The 22969-nt window shown below is 41.1% G+C and overlaps 1 protein-coding gene across 1 annotated transcript in view; it reads left to right on the plus strand.

Annotated features, from left to right (window-relative positions):
- The window catches only part of ttn.2 (titin, tandem duplicate 2), a 221131-nt gene that overhangs the window by 60192 nt on the left and 137970 nt on the right, over positions 1–22969 (plus strand). The window contains exons 52-82 of the mRNA XM_084725464.1: positions 53–331; positions 460–741; positions 1008–1286; positions 1682–1960; positions 2281–2559; positions 2657–2944; positions 3077–3355; positions 3948–4229; positions 4603–4881; positions 4974–5252; positions 5356–5634; positions 5726–6013; positions 6099–6377; positions 6730–7011; positions 8709–8987; positions 9098–9379; positions 9479–9757; positions 10457–10744; positions 11557–11835; positions 12988–13269; positions 13952–14230; positions 14915–15202; positions 16048–16335; positions 16470–16760; positions 18306–18593; positions 18951–19061; positions 19397–19682; positions 20210–20393; positions 20478–20561; positions 21043–21310; positions 22442–22702. Of these exons, the coding sequence (XP_084581590.1) occupies positions 53–331; positions 460–741; positions 1008–1286; positions 1682–1960; positions 2281–2559; positions 2657–2944; positions 3077–3355; positions 3948–4229; positions 4603–4881; positions 4974–5252; positions 5356–5634; positions 5726–6013; positions 6099–6377; positions 6730–7011; positions 8709–8987; positions 9098–9379; positions 9479–9757; positions 10457–10744; positions 11557–11835; positions 12988–13269; positions 13952–14230; positions 14915–15202; positions 16048–16335; positions 16470–16760; positions 18306–18593; positions 18951–19061; positions 19397–19682; positions 20210–20393; positions 20478–20561; positions 21043–21310; positions 22442–22702 (8250 nt within the window). The remainder of the gene's footprint in view (positions 1–52; positions 332–459; positions 742–1007; positions 1287–1681; positions 1961–2280; positions 2560–2656; positions 2945–3076; positions 3356–3947; positions 4230–4602; positions 4882–4973; positions 5253–5355; positions 5635–5725; positions 6014–6098; positions 6378–6729; positions 7012–8708; positions 8988–9097; positions 9380–9478; positions 9758–10456; positions 10745–11556; positions 11836–12987; positions 13270–13951; positions 14231–14914; positions 15203–16047; positions 16336–16469; positions 16761–18305; positions 18594–18950; positions 19062–19396; positions 19683–20209; positions 20394–20477; positions 20562–21042; positions 21311–22441; positions 22703–22969) is intronic.

Raw genomic sequence — 22969 nt, forward strand, 5'->3', positions numbered from 1 at the left:
ATGATTTCACGCTAACATGAAATACAAACTTTGCTTTGTTTATGGCCCCCAGAGCCCCCAGTGTTCACACTGAAACCAGACAACCAAGATGTTATCCCAGGAACCACTGTTTCCTTCAAAGCAGCCTTCACTGGAACAGCTCCTTTAGCTGTTAAGTGGTTCAGAGAAGAAAAAGAGATTGTAACTGGAGGCACATATTTCATAAAGAAAGATGCCTCCTCAAGTTCTTTGGAGCTTCACTCTGTGAAACCCAGTGATTCCGCTAAATACACATGCCAAGTATCAAATGATGCTGGGAAGGTAGACTGCACCGCAGTCCTCTTTGTCAAAGGTGCCTGTCTTCAGTATCACGTGCAGCTGCATGAAAATGTCTTGACATTCTTGAGTGACATCAATATCTTTTTTTAATACTAACATAATGTCTTCTGTCTGATAATGAATGTTAACCTCTTCTCTCAGAACCTCCTGTGTTTGTGAGAAAGCTTGAGGCGACCAAGCTTGTTACCAGCGGTGACTCTGCCAGGCTGGAGTGCAAAGTAACAGGCAGTCCCGTCATCAGTTTTAAATGGTTCAAGAATGAGATGGAAATCATCTCCAGTTCTAAATACAAAATGGCAGTGACTGACTTAGTGGCATCTCTGGAAATACTCAAGTGTACAGTAGAGGATAGTGGAGATTATGTCTGTGTGGCATCCAGCGAAGCTGGTAGTGACCGCTGCAGCAGTACAGTTACAGTCAAAGGTTGGTGTAATCTGAAACATTACCTGAGTTTTTCAGCAATTTATTTTAGAATTGAGACTTATTGTGACACTGAAGACATTCTGCTTTTCTGCTTTTCAAATAATAAATCATCAGCATTTCTCTGGTCAGGATGTCCATAGGGTAAACACCATTAATGTCTTCAACTTCACAATAAAACTCCACCGGAATCTTTTATTTTGCATCATTGTATGCCATACTTGTATACTGTAGTGTAATAGGCTGACTCGTCCGTTGTTTTCTTCTAGAGCCACCATTGTTTGTGCGTAGTTTGGAGCCTAAAGATGTGGTGAAAGGTTCTGAGATGATGCTGGAGAGTCAAGTCACTGGTTCTGCCCCTTTCACTGTGTCCTTCTATAAAAACACAAAGCCAATCAGGAATGACAAGAGACACAGGATCACTGTGAAAGATGACCTGTTAGCCCTGCAGGTGCTGACAGTAGAGGCAGGAGACGTCGGTTTGTACCAGTGCACTGTTGAGAATGAAGTAGGGAAGGTCTCCTGTGAATGTCAAGTAACCCTAAAAGGTTTGTTATGATGCTGTGTATGTATTAAATCAAATTTTCTGCTGTCATTTGAAAAAAACAACTTTTTAAATCTGTCCTATATCTATATTTGGATAGCCTCACAAAGCTAACACAAAGTTCCCTCTTTGCTCTTCCTGATCTGGCAATGCTCAGTAGGCATTTGTGTTTGTAGTAGGCCTCACAGATACAGTAACATTAGGCCAAGTTATTTTTAACCTGAAATTTGTCTCAGATAGCTTTACAATCTGTACAACACACCGCACCATCTATCAATAAACCTTTGATTCAGGCTCCAGACAAATCTTGGAGAAAAGAGTGTGGAATGAAGTCTGACTTTGTGAGGCTAATAATTAGTATGGATGTCAACAATATTCATACAACATTTTTCCATGTAGAACCACCATCATTTGTGCAAAAGCTGGAGAACCTCAGTTCCTTGGTGGGCAGCGAGGTTTCTCTGCAGTGTGTGCTGAAGGGCTCAGAGCCCATGACTGTGTCCTGGATGAAAGACAACCATGAGCTCAAAGAGGCTGAACACATTCAGCTTACATTTGAGAACAAGACTGCCCTGCTGCACATCACCAGCTTACAGAGCAAACATGGTGGCAAATACTCTTGCCAGGCACAGAATCAGGCTGGCAGCCAGACGTGCTCAGCTGTGTTGACAGTCAAAGGTTGGTTACCCAGATTGTACCCTACTTTGCATCCTTTCAGCTGAATGCTCAGACATTCCTTATCAGCTTGTGTAGTCATAGATTTACTAGCAGGAAGTTTCCCAGTCGGAAAGTTTATGAATTGCAACAATTCACTTAGAAACCTGATTTGACATGATAATTCTGTGACATTACAAGTTGATTAGGACCAAATACTTAAGAATGAAGAATGAATCTTAAGAATCTTGAAGTCTGCTATTGACTTTAGTTCTTCATTCATCAATACTGTTTATTACATCAAGTTTGAGATTCTTTACTGACAGTTTTGTTTGATGTCTCAGAGCCAGCTAAGGTCACAGAGGAGGCCAAGTCTATCAGTGTGACTCAGGGGGATCCAGCAACGCTGGAAGCCAGGTTCTCAGGCACAAAACCCCTGAAGGCCAGATGGCTAAAGGCTGGCAAGGAGCTGACCTCAGGCCAGAGATACAAAGTACACAGCACAGACACCAGCTCTGTGCTCAAGATTATTAAAACTGACAAAAGTGATGGTGGTGAATACACCTTTGAGGTTTCAAATGATGTTGGCCAAAGTTCTTGCGAGGCCACACTCACCATTCTCGGTCAGTTTTTAATGTGGATCTCAGAATTTAAAATTAGTTATCTTTACTTACATATTATTTTGAACACTGCTTCTCACTCTTTTTTCTTCTATGTTAGATCAAATAATTCCACCATCTTTTACACGAAAACTGAAGCAGACGGAAGGTATCAAAGGATCATTTGCTCATCTGGAATGTCTTGTATCTGGCTCCCTGCCGATAACCATACAATGGTACAAAGATGATAAAGAAATCCAGACTAGTGAGAAACACAAATGCACATTCTTTGAGAATGTTGCTTTTCTGGAAATCTCTAATCTTGACAGTAAAGATAGCGGCAGCTACACCTGCATCGCTAAAAACAAAGCAGGAACTGTCCAGTGCTCTGGGATCTTGTTTGTCAAAGGTTTGAACACAATTTGTTTTTGTAATACTTATCAGTAGATGGACATGTCTAATCAAAATGTAGCCATGCAACTTAAAGAAACTTTGCCAGTTGTGCAGCTTTGACAGGCATTAATTTGCTTTTCTCTTCCAGAGCCACCATGCATTCTTGAAAAGCCTGAATCCATGAATGTTTTGCCTGGCTCAAAGGTCCAGTTTAACTTACTGGTATCTGGCACTCCGCCACTGACCATCAAGTGGTTTAAAAACAAGAAGGAGATTTTATCCAGTGCTGACTGTTCTGTAATCAAAGACTACACCTCAAGCTCACTGGAGCTCTTCTTTGCGAAAACCTCAGATTCTGGAGAGTATGTCTGCGAAATACAGAATGATGTTGGCTCCACTTCATGCCAGGCAACACTCTTTGTCAAAGGTTATCATTCTTTATGTGAAACTGAGTTGATAGGGACCTTGTGTTTCCATCCATCTGTTCTTATGGGCAGTTTGACTTTGGAATTTCCTTTGACTTCATGCTGGCCCTCCACGTTCTGATTTCATTTCCATTTCAAACTTATTAGTGTTTTTATTCAAAACTTTGCTGTGTGAAGTGACTGTATAGCACTTCACATTTTCCCTATCAGGGGCTCTAAGCACTTGCAACACTTGCCAATATCACAAAAAAATAGATGGGGTATTGGAATGCAAGAGAAAATGCAGAAAGTTTCAGACTCAACAAGAAAGCCCAAAAAAATCAAAAAAGGACAAATTGATAAAAATAGTAAGTAACATAACAGTAAATGAATGCCATATTAGGTTGGGAAACTGCAATGAAAGGCTGTGATGTTCCCATTGTTACATAACCTATAAAGGCTTTCTTTTAATTATTTTGTTTTGCTACAACCAATGGAAACACAGATTTGCTTAAAATTTGAGTAACATTTGGATGGAAACACATTAGCTTTATAAAGATAAAATTTTCCCCCTCATCGTCTGTCAGTTTTACATTGTTTTATTTTGTTTCTTAGAGCCCCCTAAATTCACACGGACGCCAGCCCGTGTGTCCGTGGTCCGTCCTGGTCAGAATAAACTGTTTGAGTGTCAGGTGACTGGCACACCTGAGATAGACATCTACTGGTTCAAGGAAGGCTCTGAAATCACCCCCAGTGATCGGTACAAGATGGCCTTTGTGAATTCTGTGGCCACTCTGGAAGTCTGTGGAACTGATACCAAAGACAGTGGGCTCTACTACTGTGAGGCTCGGAATGAGGCTGGCAGTGAGAGCTGCAGCATGGAGCTGAAGGTCAAAGGTTAGTTGTGACAGAAGACATGATGATCATTTTGTGGATGAATGTAGGATTGGAGGCAGTGGTTTCCCAAACACTGCGGAGGCTTTTCTAGGTTATCTGCTCTACTGCTTGAGAGAAATGTATTGGCATTGACTTAGGTTGAGAGTTTTCATTTTTGGTTCCTAAAACAACCAGGTTATTTCAAACCATTGTTTTAAAAAATATCTTTGATAAATTACCTGGCCTAACAGATTGCTTATTAGACCGTAATCAATTTGAATCCTGTCTGAAACCATCAAGAAACATTTATATGGGGAAAAACATGCCAAAAGAGCCTATGTGGCATAAAATATTTAAAAATGAGTAACTGACAGTTTGTTTTCTCTCATCTCAGAACCACCATCATTCATTAGAGAGCTGGCTCCAATTGATGTTGTGAAGGGCTCCAGTGCTGGTTTTGACTGTCAGGTTACTGGGACTGGTCCATTTGAGATAACATGGCATAAAGATGCAAAGGAGATCAAACCCAGTGGTAAACATGGCTTCTCCCAGATGAATGGCACTGTGGGTCTAGAGGTGCACAAATGTGACTCTGTAGATATCGGTGAATACCAGTGTACTGTTGCAAACGAGGTGGGAAGCTGTACTTGTAAGACTACGCTAAACCTTAAAGGTTGGTCCTGTCAGAATTATTGATCCACATTATTAGTTCTTGAGGTGATAACTGGCTGTTTACTTTAACATTACATTGGTTTTCCCAAATAGAACCACCAACATTTACCAAGCGGATTGAGAACACCACCACTGTTCTGGGTAAAATGGCAGAGTTTCAGTGTATTGTGGAGGGTTCTCCCACTCTCTCTGTACAATGGCAGAAAGATGAGAACTGGATTTTGGAGGATCCAAAGATTGAGAGAAAATTTGAGAACAATGTGGCCACTCTCAGGATTCCTGTCTGTGAGGCAACACACAGTGGGAAATACACCTGCCAAGTGGTTAACGAGGCTGGACAGGATAAGTGCTTTGCCACCCTCACAGTGCAAGGTATTCCTGTGCTTAATTAATCATGGCTATCTTTGGCAATCTTTCTGTGGTCCTAACTTGGTTAGAAAAATGTATGAATTATTGACTTTGTTTTGCTTTGTAGAGCCACCTCAGATCACAGAGAAACCTGAGGTGATAAAGGTTACAGTCGGAGATCCTGTGGGTCTGGACTGTAAGGTAACAGGCTCCCCTGAGCTTAAAGTGAAATGGATGAAAAATGGCAAGGAGCTTCAGTCCATCAGGCAGTACAAGTTGATGTTTGAGAACAACATAAGCAGCCTAAAGATTCAATCTGCTCAGAAAGAGGATGAAGGAGAATATGTCTTCGAGGTGGCAAACCACATCAGTAGCTGTACCTGCAAAGTCAAAGTGATCGTACTAGGTTGGTGTGACAAACATATCTCCTGTTGTATACATTAACATGTTGGGGAAAAAAATGTAATTGCTTTTTTTTATTATTCTTTTGGTAACAGAACAAGTAATTGCCCCAAGCTTCATCAAACCCCTGATAGACATGCAAGAGATATTGGGGTCCTTTGTTCAGATATCTTGCAAAATATCCGGTTCCCTCCCTATCTCTGTGGAATGGCAGAAGGACAGGACCAAAATTTCTAGTGGTGTAAAGCACAAACTCATTCAGCAGGACAATTCTGTGTCAGTTGAAATTGAACACCTAGAGAGATCTGACGCAGGATCCTACACTTGCAAACTGACCAACGCAGCAGGAAGTTGTGAATGCAGTGGATCTCTCATGGTTAAAGGTTAGAAAGTGTTCTCTGACATGGTTGGTCATGGCTATACCAAAGGTGAGTACCTCTTTAACCTGCTCCATCTTATTCCCTTCAGAACCTCCAAGCTTTGTGACACCACCTGAGTCCCAGGTGGCTCTACCCAATGCCACTGTACGTTTCAAAGGCACATTTAAAGGAACACCTCCATTCTCAGTCAAATGGTTCAAGGATGACACAGAGCTCATGACTGGACCCACTTGTTTCACAGGCCTGGATGGGCTGTCTTGCTTCTTAGAGCTCTATTCAGTGGGTGTCACCCAGAGTGGAGTTTACTCTTGCCAAGTCAGCAACGATGCTGGCTCTGCACGCTGTAGTGCAGACTTGACGGTCAAAGGTTGGATTTACATCTTTTAAATCAACTCTTGCGTGGCTGTATCCATCTCACTGCTCATCTGCATCGCTGGCTAAAACTTGTGATTCTCTGTCACACTTTACCAGCTTCGTGACATATTCATTGTTATTATTTGAAGCTTTTTCAGCGCCACAGCTTCCCATCAAGAACTGTGTGTTGCATTTGTGTTGCATCTGCATTTTCCATATCCATCCCGCCTCTGCTGCTAACTCATCATTGTCAGCTCATCTCCTCAGCTCATCTCATGTGCTCACATCCTGCCTGTCATAGCCATCTATCTTAAATATCCCTTCATGGTTTCAGAAGCTAACATGTCTGTATTTTGGCTTTCCAGAACCACCTGAATTTGTGCTGAAACTCCCTGCCACTAAGTTTGTAAAGCAGGGTGAGTCACTCCGACTGGAGTGCAAAGTCAGTGGCACAGCCCCTCTTAAAGTGACCTGGTACAAACACGACACCAAGGTCACAGATGGGGGCAACTACAGGACATCATTTGTTGACTCAGTAGCAGTCCTGGAACTGCTCTCCACCAGCTTTGATGATGATGGAGTTTACACCTGTGAAGCTCAGAATGATGCTGGCAGTGTCAGCTGCAGCACCACACTTAATGTTAAAGGTCAGCCTCTCACTGACATCCTAATCATTTATTTTTCATGGACTAACTTTCTGATGCACTGACTGTTCAGTGTGTTGTTGAGATTTAGATTTAGATGTTTTGTTGCACTGCTCAAAGCTGGAATACGTAACATTTTTATAAGTTCTTAATACAGCCATCTCGTGTGGTTAAGTGTCGTCAAACGCTCAGGCCAGCACCTTTACCTTGGTTCAAGATTCTCCTTTTTTCTGCTATTGAGAAATGTTCATCAGCTTGTCGAATTGCCCCCTTTTTTGAGGGGAAAGGCAAATAAAACATACTAGATACACAATTGTCCACAACACCTCAGCCATTATACCACTATATACTATAGTTTTTGCTGTAATTCCAAAAACTGCCCAAACTTGGCCATCTTAACTGTAATTCCAGCAACATCCCACAAGTCTGTTCTTTTAGCTGTGGTTCTATCATCCTTCCACAACAACTTTGCTATTTCAGCTATAGATTCAGTGCACTTCCAGAGCTCCCTCCAGACTGTAGGTCCAATATTCATCATCCTTTCTCAAAAATTCTGCCATTTTGGCTGTAGTGACAACAATTTTTGTTTTTCCTTTTATTTTAGGTGTAGTTCTATAATTCTTACACGATGAATTAGCTCATCTCAGTGCACTTTTCTCTCTTTACTCTCCTCATCTCTGCCATCTTAACTCTAGTTTAAACAGATTCCCACAACAATGCCATCATGTTAGCTGTAGTTCCACCAACATTCACAAGCCTGCCATCTGGACTGCAGTTCCAACATACTTCCAACTAAAAATCCACCATCACAATTGTAGTTCCAACCAACAGTACATCAATTCTGCCATTTTAGTTGTAGTTTCAAGAAATATGTGGAACTCAGCAGTCAGTTACTGTAGTAACAAACTTCCACAACTCTGCCATCTCAACTCATTTGAGTGCACTTCCACAACTCTGTCATTCTAGCTGTACTTTTAACAAATTCCCACAATAGCTCTGCCATATTAGTAGTAGTTTCATTGAACATTCACTAGTCTGCCATCCAGACTGTAGTTCCAACATAACTTCCAACTAGAAATTGCTGTCATAGTTGTAGTTCCAACCAATTGCACATCAATTCTGCTATCTTAGCTGTAGTTTCAATAATTATGTCAAACAGCCATGACTGTAGTTCCAACAACAGCTCCGCCTTCTCAGGTCATCTCAGTGCACTTCCGTGACTCTGCCATTTTAGCTGTCGTTTCAACGATTTCTTACTACAATTCCACCATTTTAGCTGAAGTAAATATATTCCACATTTGCTATGTTACAGTTGTAGATGTATCCATCATGTTAGCTCTAGTCCATCATCTGGAAATTATGCCAGCTACGCTGTAGTTCCAAGAACCTCCCACAGCAAATTTAGCTCATAAACGCACCCTAATAAGGCTTACTACACTGCAAAAATTGCACTATGTAGACTACAATTGTCTGACATAAGTCTGCCATCTTGACTGTATCTTCACCTTCCACAAAAATTCCACCACGTTAGCTGTCGTTCTAAAAAACGTCCTTAAAGGCTACCATCTTAGCTGTGGGCATTTTGCCACTGCCTAGCGCGAAGACACATGAAATGTTACGTGTTTCAGCTTTAAGATTTTTCAAGTTATGGATTCTTCTCCCGTGTATGCCTCTATAACAGTTTCCTGATCTTTTTGTAGACCCTCCATCCTTTGTCAAAGTACCTCAGCCCATTGAAGGGCTGAAGGGTAAGGACGTGAGTCTGTACTGCGAGATGAGCGGTACAGCTCCGTTCCAGATCACCTGGTTCAAAGACAGGAAACCTCTGATGGAGAGCAGGAAGTATAAGATGGTGAGTGAGGGCAGCTCAGCTACGCTGCATGTCATTGGAATAGAGCCCTCGGATGCCGGCGAATATGAGTGCAAAGTGTCAAACAGTGTAGGAAGTGACACCTGCCAGACGTCGGTTAAACTCAGAGGTCAGTAGCAATTGCGATAGTCTCAAATGAAAATCATAAGTATTAGATTTTCCTATTACTTTGTCACCTTGCTGACTTTCCCTTTTGCGCTGTTTTTCTCCTCTCTTCAGAGCCACCATCGTTTGTGAAGAAACTGTCAAACATGACAGTCATAATGGGAGAGGAGGTGACCCTTGTGGCCACTGTTAAAGGCTCTGAACCCATTACTGTGTCCTGGGTTCAAGACAAGGATCACATTCTCAGGGACGGTGACAACAGGAAAATCACCTTTGAGAACAACCAGGTGGCTCTTAAAGTCTTTAAGGCTGATGCAACCACGGCAGGCAAATATACCTGCCAACTCAGAAATGATGCTGGGAGTGTGGAGTGTTTCGCTAACTTGACTGTTCTAGGTTTGTAATCATATAATTCTCTCTTTCTCATGCAGTGTTTTTGTCTTCCCTCTGCAGGTTTGATTAAAAGCATTTCTGCTCATTCTCTGTTGATTTCAGAACCTGCTAAGATAGTGGATAAGCCTGATGCTCTCAGTGTGACAGCAGGCGACATTGCTGCCCTAGAGGTCAAAGTGTGTGGAACCCCAGAGCTAATCCCTAAGTGGTTCAAGGATGGCGTTGAGTTGGCCTCTGGGAGGAAATACAAAATCTCATTTTCTCGGATGATTTCCAGCCTGAATGTGCTCTCTGCTGAGAAGATGGACTCTGGAGAATACACATTTGAGGTTATGAACGAGGTTGGAAAGGACCTGAGTAAAATTAATCTCACTGTCTTAGGTAGGTGTCTTCTACTTCCTACTTGAAGTTTGATGACTAGGGCTTGGTATGTTTTGAAAATTTTTAAGTAAGTACCAATATGATACATGAAATTTGGTACTCCAACACAACAATTGTTGATAATCCCTTTTTTTTCATAAGTTACTTCATGAAATGTTAAAATAGTTTTCTACAACTACAATCAACTTGTTTTTAGGCTTAACAATAGATGTTAAGTTCTCAAATGTTCATTGTTGTCAAAATACAAGCAGCCACTTTACTTAAAGATAACCTAGTCTGGAATTGGCACAGTTTTGATTTAAATCAGAAACTATCTGATAAAAATGAGTCATCAAGCTAATTGGTGACCAGACACTATTTGGTACAATGCCTTTTGGGTTGTATCAAAAAAGCATTGAGGTTTCATACCCAGCCCTGTCATTAATGACATTCTCTAGGAGCTGTTCAATGGCAGCTGACCTTACTGTGGTTCTTGGAAGACTTTTAGCCTCTCATCAAGAAGGTTTCTTCAGTTCTGATCAGAACTCCTCAGCTGCAGAAGACCTTTGGAGGAGAAGTCTTCAAGAACCACAAGCAAATCCAGTTGCCTTTTTACAGCTCCTGAATGACTGAAAATCTTCACAGGCCTATTAATGACAATACCCTTACATTTTGATTTGTCCTTGTGCACTACTTACTCCTTATTTCCCTCCCTAACAGATAAGATCATACCCCCAACATTCTCAAGGAAGCTGAGGGATTGCAACACAATTGTTGGAACAGCTGGAGAGATGGAGTGCAAAGTGTCTGGCTCCCCACCTTTCATTATCTCATGGTACCATGATGGGGAGGAGATACAGAGCGGGCCAAATTATGAGATTTCATTCAGTGACAACAGCTGCACTCTCAAAGTGCCAACGCTGAAGCTGTCCGACTCTGGAACGTATAAATGTAAAGCTGTCAACAAGGCAGGATCCAGTGAAACCATGGCTGCATTGGTTGTAAAAGGTCAGGATCACACATTTTCTCTTTTTGATAACCAGGGCTTTTTGAAAATGGAATGAAGAAACAAGGTTTTAGGTTCACCTAGAAATGTTCTGTTACAAAATGAATTTTATTACAGTCCTGAGGGTGTCAGTTATGCTAGCTCATGACAAAACAGTTAAGACTCATTTATGTTGAATTTTAGATGGAGCCAGAAAGAGCCTTCATGTTCATTTCATCCGTATTTCTGTACATTTTCTGAAAACGTATGGATATGGGCAAAATGGAGAAGTACCTCCGCAAGTCGTGGAGGCAGGGTAGCAGTGTAGTTATTTCACAAATATAATTCTGTCCACATGTGGCAATGTATTCCATTGCAGCAATTACTTTTGCCATCTACAACACTGCTTCCACTTTTGCAGCCTCCTCCAGTGTTGTTTGTTTCATCAAAAATTTTGGCCTTTCTTCTTCGGGTAAATGATCCATAACACAATCAGCCAGTGAAATCTGTTGGTCCTGTTTTGGTGAAGTTGATAGATTATAACAGCTTGTAATCAAGACAAAACAGGACTTTTCTAACTTGTAAGGGACCACAGTCATCTCTGCATAGTGAATGCTGGCTCTGTGTAGATTTATGTCGCATTATTGTCCTTCCAATTTAGATCTCAAGTGACCCTACAGATCAATTCAAAGTTGAATGAAATACATTTTAAAAAATACTAATTAATATAAATAAAAATACAAATGATCCTGTTTTTGGTGCTTGTAGTTTCTTAAATAGTTTAATACATGGATTCTACCATGTTTGACCTCTGTCACTCTCTGTCCATACCCAGAACCTCCATCTTTTGTGGTGCCACCACAGCCGGTGGAAGCCATGCCAGGCTCTAAAGTGACTTTCTCAGCTATGGTGAAAGGCAGTGCTCCCCTCAAACTGAAGTGGTTCAGAGGAACAAAGGAAATCCTGAGTGGAAAGGACTGCAATTTCTCCCTGAAGGATAACCAAGTTATTATGGAGCTTTTCAATGTGAACAGATCTCATGCTGGAGAGTACACCTGTCAAATCATTAATGATGCAGGAAAGGAAAACTGCCCAGTTAATCTCACTGTCAAAGGTCAGTCTGATATGCAATTATATTTTTCTTCTGTTATCTCATAGGTTAAGTACACAAACTTTAGCTAAAATTTTCTTTATGTATTGACAATGGCCTTAATTTACCTCAACTGCAGAAGACAACAGGCCTTTATATGAAGCAGGCTTGTATTAGAGACAAGCCTTTATTTCTAATTTGCTCTGTTTGACTGAGTATAATTGGTCTTTTTTATTTTTCTACAAGGTCTCATTTTAATCAGAAAATTGTTAGTGTCACCCCCAGCCATTATTTGAGACTCAGATTTTATTTGAGGAAACTCAAAAGATATCTTAAGAAAAGTGATATTTCACACTTAAATGTGCTACATCCAAATTATAAAGTGGGTTTAATTTTAATCAGTCAAGCTTAGTACAAGTAATTAGAAATGGTACCTCTGAACTTGTGTAATAGGCAGTGGTATGATGTATTCATATGCCACGGAAACAAAGTATTGAATTTTAATTGGTTTTGGAAAACTAATCAGCTTCGAAGCTGCAACTCCTCCTACCAGGCAGAAGAATACATTTAAGATAATAACAAGATTGACAAAGATGAAGACTGTACAGAAACAGTATTTAGAATTTGATGACTGGCAAGCCCTGATCCAGGTCCTGTATCCCCCTCAAGGCCCCTTTCCACTGACATGGAAATGGTCCTGTTCTGGTTTGTGTGCCTAATTTTGAACCATCCAGAGCACTTAGACCAAAAATGAATTGGTTTGGAACCCAAAAAGTTAGTTTCCAGCTGAAACTAAATTTTCAGAAACCAAAATAGCAGGGTTTTCTTGTGGAGGTGTCATATTCTGTGATATTCTGCTCAGATCTGATGGAAACAGGCTGGTTCACCAGGTTGCACCAACGTCCAAGAATCTTGAAGGGAACCAGTTTAAGAACCAGAGCTAATTTGGCAAAATGGTTGTGGTATACAAGTTATAATCACACACTGTAAAGGAAACAATCACCTGATTGGTTCCATCTCTTGTCAGTCAGAAACCCTGTTAATCAGACAACACTGAATCAGTCCAAATTTTTGCTAAAAAGCACCAACCTAAGATTTGTCTCACCTGTGTTTTTCTTGTGATAATGTCTTTGTTCTAAATGTAAACAAAACATTGTATTTGTTTGTGTCCTTTAGAGCCAGCTGCTTTCTCTAAGAAGCTGAAGGACGTGTCTGTTGAGAAGGGCAAACCATTGACGCTTGAGTGTACGTACACTGGAACTCCTAAAATCACGGTGAACTGGTACAAAGACGGCCAGCAGATCTTTGCTTCTTACAAATATAACATCACTACAACTGAAAGCTCCTGCATCCTGGAGTGTCTCAGCACCGACGACAAAGAGGCCGCAGGGAAATATTCCTGCGAAGTGTCCAACGATGCCGGAAAGGACACCTGTCAGGCAGCTGTGTCCATCCTTGGTCAGTTCAACTTTTCATGGCCGATATCTGATTCTGACAGTGTTTTTTGTTTATTGAGTTATAAAGTGATGTTTGTAGACTTGATTTAAATAAGATTGATCAGACACACATGGATACTTTTTGAAAGTCTCTGCATGTAATTTATGTCACCTGTTCTCAGTAGCCTCGCTGAAGTCATTATTAGTTAGATTCATCTCCCTTCAGTATCAGTTTTTAAGAAAACAAAAAGACACTGACTTTATTTATCATAGAGTTTATATTTAAGATTTAAGAAAGCAATTACTGTTAATATAATATAAAAAATAAATATTTAATAACAACAACAATAATAATAATAATAATATAATTTTAGGTAATTTTGCCCTCTGTAATCAACTTACATTTAAAGTGCATGCAGAAACAATAAGCATAAGCACAGGAAATTAAAGTCTCAAAAACAAGTGAAATTATTTATTTAAGTTGAATGTATAAATAAAAGTGCACACAATCATTATGCCTGTGCCAAAACATTAAGAAATGCATTTTTTAAAAAAAGACTTTCATGTATTTATAGCAGGCTCAGTATAAAAAAAGAGTATGTGTAGACAGTAACATCTCTGTGCAGTACTTGTGTTGACCAGCAGATGTCAGGCTTCACACAGATGTGTTCTGGTGTCTGAACGGTTCGTATTTGTGACTGCAGAGCCGGCATACTTTGTCGAGTCCCTGGAGCCCATGGAGGTGACGGCAGGAGATGCTGTGTGTCTGAAGTGCCAGGTGGCGGGCACACCTGAGATCAAGGTGTCCTGGTTCAAGGCTGACGGTAAAGTCCGGTCCAGCCCCACCTGTAAGTTGGAGTACTCGAAGGGCGTTGCCTGTCTGAAGCTCAGCAAAGCCACCAAGGCTGACATTGGAGAATACACCTGCAAGGCAGAGAACCGCATAGGCTCCGCCTCCACCACCTGCAGGCTTAATGTGCTAGGTGAGCACCTGATTTTTCCTCCTCTAAACCACTAAAGTTCTTTTTTCTCTCCAAAATGTTTGCTTTCTCATAATAGTGTTATTTTTAAATTAGAAGTAATATGAATCTTAATTACAAATAAAGTTGGGATCTTATTTCAGCTTTAATAGTCAAAAAAACAACAAAAACTTATTTCTTAAGCAGTTGTGTCATTTTAAACTTAATTAGATAATTTTTGTGTATATATTTATGTGTAATTTAATTTGTTGTAATTGTTAAATAATCGTAACCATTCTTCATATGCAGCTACACCTGTCTAGATCTAAATTTAGAAAGTGCTTAAAGGACATTAAAATTAAGAAACGAAATAGAAGTAATAAATAAATTTGAGGTAAGAATTAATAAAATATAATGTATGCAATGTTAGTCTTGAGCTGCTTTTAAAAGGTGTCCGCAGATTCACAAAATGAAAAGCTTAGACTGCTTTATAAAAATAAAAACATACAATAAATAAATTGCTCAATTACATGGCACTTGCCAAATTTTCAGAGTAAAATTTTGTTAAATTCAGATTCTAAGTCAAAGTGACTGTATAGCTAACAATCCATCTGTTCATCGGTGAATACACTAAGCATGTCTTATTTAAAGTAAAGTCCACCACTGGTCACTGTAAATAACTCACTGTCGTGTCTTTACCTTCTCCAGAGGCCAAAACGCCGCCATCCTTCCCAAAGAAAATCACCAGCCTGCAGCAGACGGAGGGTCAGCCCATCAAGTTCGAGTGCCGTGTCGCTGGCTCATCACCCATCGAGGTGTCATGGCTGAAAGACGGCGAGCCTCTGAGACAGGGAGGCGAATTCTCCATGGTGTTCGATGACAACACGGCTGTGCTGCAGATCAGCCACAGCGAGATGAGGCACTCTGGGGAGTACACCTGCATGGCCACCAACAGCGTGGGCTCAGCCTCCTGCAGAGCCAAACTCACTCTGCAAGGTCTGTACAGCATGGCAGAGTTGATTTACTGATTTGATGATTAGGATTTAAGTACTTTAGGAAATAAACAGCATGATGTTTAAGGTTTTGGTTTACAGCAGACTTTATGGTGCTGATTACAAACAGTATAGTTTGAGACACTGAGGCAGAATTTCTCAACCTCCTCTGACCTGTGACCCCCGTTTTTTAGGTCTCAAAATTGCCCTCAAGAAGTGGTGGAAAAAGTATTTAGAACCTTAAAGTAAAAGTATTAAAACCACATGATAAAGACACTTAATTGAAAGTAAAGGATTTAAAATTACTACAAAGTAGAACAGCAAAATATTCTTACATACAGCAAATTATGAACTTGTCATAAAAAAGGAATTTCTGTACCTTGAAATAAGGAAGAATAACCTTACACACCTCTGACTGGCTGATTCTCCATAGCAACAGCTACCAAAACTCATGGATATTACAGTATTTAGAGCCATCCACCAAACCGACAGAAAAGCCCTGATTTCACACAGATAAATTCTAAATAATTCAAACTGGGGGGCCGACATAAACGTAGGATCTTAACACTCTCCCGGACAGTCCCATGTTTCTATATTTAGTAACTTTGATCATGAACTCAGCTGCATATGAATTTAACTCATGTTATTTCCCGTCTCTGAGGTTGAGAAACTCTAACACTCCTTTCAGTGAGACTGTGTGATTGGGTACTTTCTTCCATACAGATGTTTTTGAGACATTAATGATCAGACAGTGTGAGGCTGTTTAATGCCCAAACTGTTGAAATAATTCCATCTAAAGATTTCTTCTTGTTGTCTTATCTTCTTCCCGCTCCTTCACGAACTGTGCAGAACCAAGATACCCTCCGGTCTTTGACAGGAAGTTGTCACCACAGGAGGTGACAGTGGGTGACAGCATAGAGCTTGAGTGTCACATGACCGGCTCTGCCCCAATAAAAGTCACATGGTCCAAAGACCATAAAGATATTCGCACTGGGGGGAATTATAAGATCAGCTGTGTGGAAAACACACCCCACCTGACCATTCTGAAGGCAGATAAAGGCGACACAGGGAAATACTTCTGCCATGCCTCTAATGACATGGGGAAGGACTCTTGTTCCTCTGATATCACTGTCAAAGGTATTGTAACCCGGGCCACACTCATGCCATCTCGGCCCTCTCTTCTTTAACACTCAGTCCACTTTAAGGGCGTTTCTTTGTGTGAAAATAACAAACTTCCTCTCTTCATTGTTACTTATTTCTCTGGTTTTCAGAGCGTAAAAATCCTCCAGTGTTCACCAAAAAGCCCTCAGAAAACATTGAGGACATTGAGGGCAAACTGATCAAGATTGAGGGCCGAGTCTCCGGCTCGCAGCCCATGTCTGTCAGCTGGTTCAAAGACAACACAGAGATCTACAGCTCCGACAAATACGACATCAGCTTTAAGAGTAATGTGGCCGTGCTGTGCATTAAGAGCAGTCAGTTGAGGGACAGTGGTAGGTACTCCTGCCAGGCCTCCAACGAAGCTGGAAGAGCCTCCTGTGACATCACTGTGGGAATCTCAGGTGGGTTGGACTTACAGAGTTTACACTATGTTGGACTCAAGTCACCCATTGGTTTATGGTTTAACAATTTAAAGCCTTATGTTCGGCCTTATGTACCTCAATACCGACGAGAGCGTGGAGCTGGTGGGTGACGTACTGCAGTTTGGGTGGTGCTTTGCTGGCCTCGTCCAATCAGCAGGAAATATTGGAGGCCTGCCTGGTCATAGTCTTTCTTGTATTACAACAAAATAGTCACTAAAATATGTTGATCCATATTTGATCAGCACCATATTTGATCAGTACTGCCTAGTTCGACAGTTTGATCTGAGTTTCATGAGCCTTCATTGGAAACCAGAAACACTTTAGTGGCTGTCTGGTCTTGATCTTTCAAGTACTACTAACTAATCAGTCACTGAAACATGTTTCTGAAATCATTGTAGGTGAGAAATACGCAATGCAGTGAACAGAATCTTGATCCATATTTGATCAGCACTGCCTAATTTGACAATTTGATCAGAGTTTCAGGAGGCTGGAAACTGTACTCACATAGGTGGGCACCTGGTCACAATCTTTCTCATATTACAACTACACAATTACTAAAATATGTTTCTAAAAACATTTTTCTTGCGAGTCTGTGATCTTGTGAATTCAGCTGCCTCACAAGGTAAACTCTTTTCTGTAAAATGAATATCTTTCAGTTAAAACTCCAGTAACACTTGAAGTATACATACAAAACAACATTATTGTGAGACCAACACGTTTCAGTTTGTTGCCTTCATCAGGGAGGATGAAACATGTTGGTCTAACAATTAAGTTGTTCTATGTACTACAAATGTTGCTATAGTTTTAACTTCTTAAGCCCTTTTCTCTTCTACGTGCACCTTGGAAATGGGTAAAATTTTGCCACACCCTTAGTTTATTTTGGGGTCGGATGCATAAAAACACCATCATTTTAATACGTCACCTTGGACTTGTTGAAATTGCTGGCACTTTTTTACTACTTTGTCATTTTATACACAACTGAGCTCTAAACTATATATTCTTCCCCTTTCCATCAATAAATATATAATAAACAAAAGGTAAGATAATGTATGGTAAGACATACTTACAAGATGAGTACTTTATAATTACAAGCCCTATATCTTATTACATGTGAATTCTGTAATTTAAACATAAAATTTCATAATAGATGATGAAAAAGATACTACGATATGATCCTATAATTGGTCCCTCAGTCCTAATTATTGATTTTTTTGTAAGTAAAGATGCAAAGTAATACCCACAAGAAAAGCTGATTTTTTCATCCTCAAGATTAATTTTCATCCAAATGGTCAGTTGTAAACTGCCCATTGTTTCATGTTTTACTGGCAGTTTTTGCTGTGGACGATTATAATGGACAGTCAGATCTTATCACCTCAGTGTTAAAATGACTGGTTATTTACTTCTGGTATTTTTTGGGCTGTTTTATTTTTCTTTACTAGTTTTAACATAACGTCCACTCCAGTGACCTCATCACTGACACCAGTAAAGCCTGCTGAAATGAAATGATCATTGTCTCTCCTGCAGAGGCCAAGAAGCCTCCGGTGTTTGACGTCCCCCTCAAACCAGTGACTGTGGACGAGGGTGACAAGCTGAGTCTCAGGTGCCACGTCTGTGGGTCTCCTCCTCTGAAGATCCAGTGGATGAAAGACAGGAAGGACCTGACATCTGCCGGCAGCACCAGGATCAGCTTCTCTGACGGGACGGCCTGTCTGGAGATCAGCCAGGCGTCCAGACACGACGCTGGCGATTACCTCTGCAAGGCCACCAACGACGCCGGCAGCGAGTTCTGCAAGGCCAAAGTCACAGTCAAAGGTAACTGTGGAAACATAGTGCACTTGTACTTGTGACCATATCCATCCCCTGTGGAGTCTGAGGCCTGTCAGCTACTTTTGAGGTAGTTTGACAAACCAGGACATTTGAATTTATTTTACCTATTTCAAAAATATTGATCCCAAAGTGCTAAATATGTTTATATTCAGCACAGACTCACTGGTAGAAATGTATTTTTGAACTCTGAGCCTTTTAAACAGGTATTCTTTAACAGTTGAACTGAGGTTTATGTGGATCATCTTTCTGTTTTTATCACTTTCAACTGAAAACTAAAAACTTTCTTGGAAAAATGTGTTGGTGTAAAGGGCTGTAATGTTGTACCATGTTTTTGTGTTACAGAGAAACCTGGAGCAGCTCCAGCTCCTGCTGAAGCTCCAACAGCAGCTCCAGCCAAAAAACTCGACAACCTGTTCTTCATTGAGGAGCCCAAATCTGTGCACGCCACTGAGAGTGAGACACATGCACAACATGAACACAATACACAACATGTACATAAAACACTGACATAGATCTCATTATCTTTCCATTTTAAAATGAAGCAGATTAAACAGTTTCTAACACCGTGAAATATAATCTGAATACAGATGTTTTTGTGCCATGAACAGATACAGGTAGCAGCTTGGCGTTACACCCCTACTGTAATCTTAGACTTTAGCTTTCAGGTGAATTGCCCAAGAGTCTGAATTTAACAACAAACATGTTTTAGCTGTTGCCATGAAAGTAAATGTGAAATTTCTGATCAGATTTCATAGTTTTGCTCTAACTCCGCACCTGTGGTTCCACAGAGGGCGTCGCCACCTTCATCGCCAAAGTGGGCGGCGACCCCATCCCCAACGTGAAGTGGATGAAGGGCAAGTGGAGGCAGATCACGCACGGCGGCCGCATCTCCATTGAGCAGAAGGGCCAGGAGGCCAAACTGGAGATCAGAGAGGTGACCAAGTCTGACTCGGGTCAGTACAGGTGTGTCGCCTCTAACAAGCACGGAGAGATCGAGAGCAGCGCCGACATGCACGTGGAAGAGAAGAAAGAGGCGTCACAGCTGGAGGGAGACCTGCGCGCCAAACTGAAGAAGTGAGTTCAGCTTTGACGCTTGTTTCTGTGATCATAGTTATATACTTGTAGAACCATCAAGGAGGTAACTAGTACCATGAAAGTGGCTTGTTCCTATAGGAGAACCCTCTTTGGTAGAACACCACCTGGGGGTTCTATCAAGGACCTTTTCATATTCCAAGGAGTTTATCTAGAACCCACTCAGGGAGCTCTACCTAGAACTGCATACAATCGTGGTACAAAGGACCCATGGCAAACTCTTTCTTTCAAAATGAGATGAAAAGAGTTATGAACAGAACCCTTAGTCTTACAGAGAACCTAACCAAATGGGTTATTTAGAAGCAGATGGTTCTCGGTAAAACCTCAGTTCTTCAGGAAGAACCCTTTAGGAGCACTTATTCCTAAGAGCATGTTTCTGTCATCCTATCGGTAGTAATCTAACTCCAACAGATAGATTTAGATATCTGTTGAAATATTCTTTAATCTATCTGCATCTGTTTTTTGTCTAGATTTATGGTCATTTCTAATCTCTAAACTCTTGTTCTCAGGACGCCATCGAAACAGAAGAGTCCAAAGGAGGAGAAAGACATCGACATTGTTGAGCTGTTGAGAAACGTTGATCCTAAAGAGTATGAAAAATATGCCCGAATGTACGGCATCACTGACTACCGAGGCCTGCTGCAGGCCATCGAGCAGCTGAAGAAGGAGAAAGCTGAAGAAAGTGGAAGACCGGTAACTTTCCCCACAGTCAGCCAACCCATATAGTGTGTTTGTGTCCGTAAGCATTGTGTTGAATGATGTGGTTGTCGTTGACAGGAACTGGAACGTGGAGACAGAGAGTCTGATGAGGACATGGCCCGACTGGTGGCCGACCTGCAGAAGAGAATGGAGCGGACAGAGGTCAGGACATGTGTAGTGGCTGCTTAAAAAAGATGAAGCTTTATTCTTACATCAAAGTGCAAAATTCATCAATTCCTTTATCACACTGATGATAATTCATCTGTAAACTGATCTCCAGTAGCCTGGGACCCAGACGAATGGGCCAAACTCATGTTTTCATTTGCTTTTCCACAAATCAAAGTTTCACATTGATATTTAACAAAACATTGATCTGCCCTGGGAGACTCCAGTGTGGGATTAATAGAGTGTTGCAGGGACTTTAAAGGTAGAATCAGTAGGATGTTGGGTTGGTTAAACATCCCATGCAGCAAACCAATGAGAAATACAGGCAGAGGGCAAGGTCTTTGCAGATATAGCCACCCCGACATACTAGTCTATATATAGTCTATACATTGCTTTTTAAAGACATTCATTCGTATTATGCTGGAAAATGCTGATATTTCTGACAGTAACACGGACTTCACTAATTCTCTTCCTGCAGCCTGTCACCGTGGTGAAGGACATCTCTGATCAGTCCGTCTTCACAAAAAAAGAGGCTGTGTTTGAGTGTGAGATCAAGATCAACTACCCAGAGATCACCCTGTCCTGGTACAAGGGCACCCAGAAACTGGACACCAGTGATAAGTACGACATCAGCATCAGTGGCGACCGCCACTTGCTCAAGATCAAGAGGTGCCAGTCATCCGACCAGGGCAACTACCGGGTGGTCTGTGGGCCGCACATCTCCAGCGCTAAGCTCACCGTCATGGGTCAGTACTGATTCTGTACATCTGCACATCTGTTAGTTATATGTCACATCATAGCATTTATATACCATTGTTACAGCTGGATTACGCCTGTGATTTTTCAGAGGTACTAAGATTATTAGAGTTCTGGAAAAACGAACACATAACTTTCATTGATGTACAAAAAAAGTTATATTTGTCCACATGTTGAAGCAAAAAAGAGAGATACTCTGTATACAGAAAGTTGTGAGGGTCAGGTCTTTTTTAGTCTTTCAAAAACCAAAAACAGATAGGGCTGCCCTCTGAGAGCTGGAGATTCAATCCTCAGTCAGCTGAGATCCATTAAGTTGCTCAATTTGAAGAAAATCTTGAAGGTGGCTTGTTTTGATTACTATATCATTATCAGGATTGAACAGATACAATAGATGAAAGGTTAAAAAAGACCGGGGATAAGAATTTAACTAGGAATAATAAATTAGAGGGAATCATGAATACATTTTCTGTCGCACATGTTAAGAAAACAACATGTGCTGGTGGTTAACTGATAAGAGAAGGTTAAACAAGTGGTTGGTAAACAGGTTTCAGTTCTTTTTTTAGCTGCAACATTGCACTCATAGCAATGCAACAGCAGTTTATGAACAAAGTGACTCTCTAAATCACCACAAACCACAAAACTAACTATACTGGAAACAGAGAGGAGTGATAGAAATGGAGCGCAGATGATGCGCTGTCAGCCACTTCACCCCAGCGCACCACAGAGCAGCAGGAGAATCGCTTTGTAGCTGGCTAGCTTATACTTGAGCTACAAACAGGAGAACTGACACTGTGGCTTTTTTTGACTGTGGAAACTTGATATTTTCACATCTTATGTGATGAAGAAAGGCATTAAAACATCAGTCCTACTTGTAAAACATACCCATGTTTACTGTGAGTGTTTACTGTCGTGCTGGACTGAAAAAAAGGAACAATTTGTTGAATCTTCATATAGAATGGCCAAAACTGATAGGAGACAAAATTCTAAAGAACAAAAGTTTAAAGAATGGAATAAGTAGTGTGTTTTTCTGCTCTAATTTAAGCTGCTAACGTTAGCCTATCCGGCTTATTGGCTTACTAGCTCTTACCCCTCCATTTTCTTCTTCGTGTTCTGTCTTTCAGAGCCAGAGGTTGAGAAGCATCTGCAGGACACATCGGGTAAGGAAGGCCAGTCGTGTACTCTGTCTTGTCAGTTGTCCATCCCTAATGTAGAGGCTCACTGGTTTAAAAATGGCAAGCAGTTAGAGATGAAGGGCAGGTACAGGTCCGAGGTGAAACACAAGGTTCAGAAGCTTCTGATCAGTGACCTGAAGCCAGAAGACCAGGGCAGATACAGCTGCAAGTACCAGACCCTGGAGTCCTCAGCTGACCTCTGGGTGGAAGGTTTGTACCTGGAAACAATCCTGCAACCTTCTAGACGTGGTGGATGTTCTGCCCGTTTACTAACCTCTTTCGACTCCCTCCATCAAACTCTGAGACTAACGTTGGGGTTTTGGATTTTACCCTCTTTTTTCCCTCTTTCTTCTGCGATTTGTCTTCCTCTGTCATAACATTCTTCATGCCTCTCCTCGCTTGGATCATCTCGCAAAAGCGTCCGTCATCATGTCATTCGTTGTCTTCTTACGTCCGTCTCGACTCAAACCCATCCTC

This window comes from Lutjanus erythropterus, chromosome 8 (genome assembly GCF_056507025.1).
Source record: "Lutjanus erythropterus isolate fLutEry1 chromosome 8, fLutEry1.hap2, whole genome shotgun sequence".
NCBI lineage: Eukaryota > Metazoa > Chordata > Actinopteri > Lutjaniformes > Lutjanidae > Lutjanus > Lutjanus erythropterus.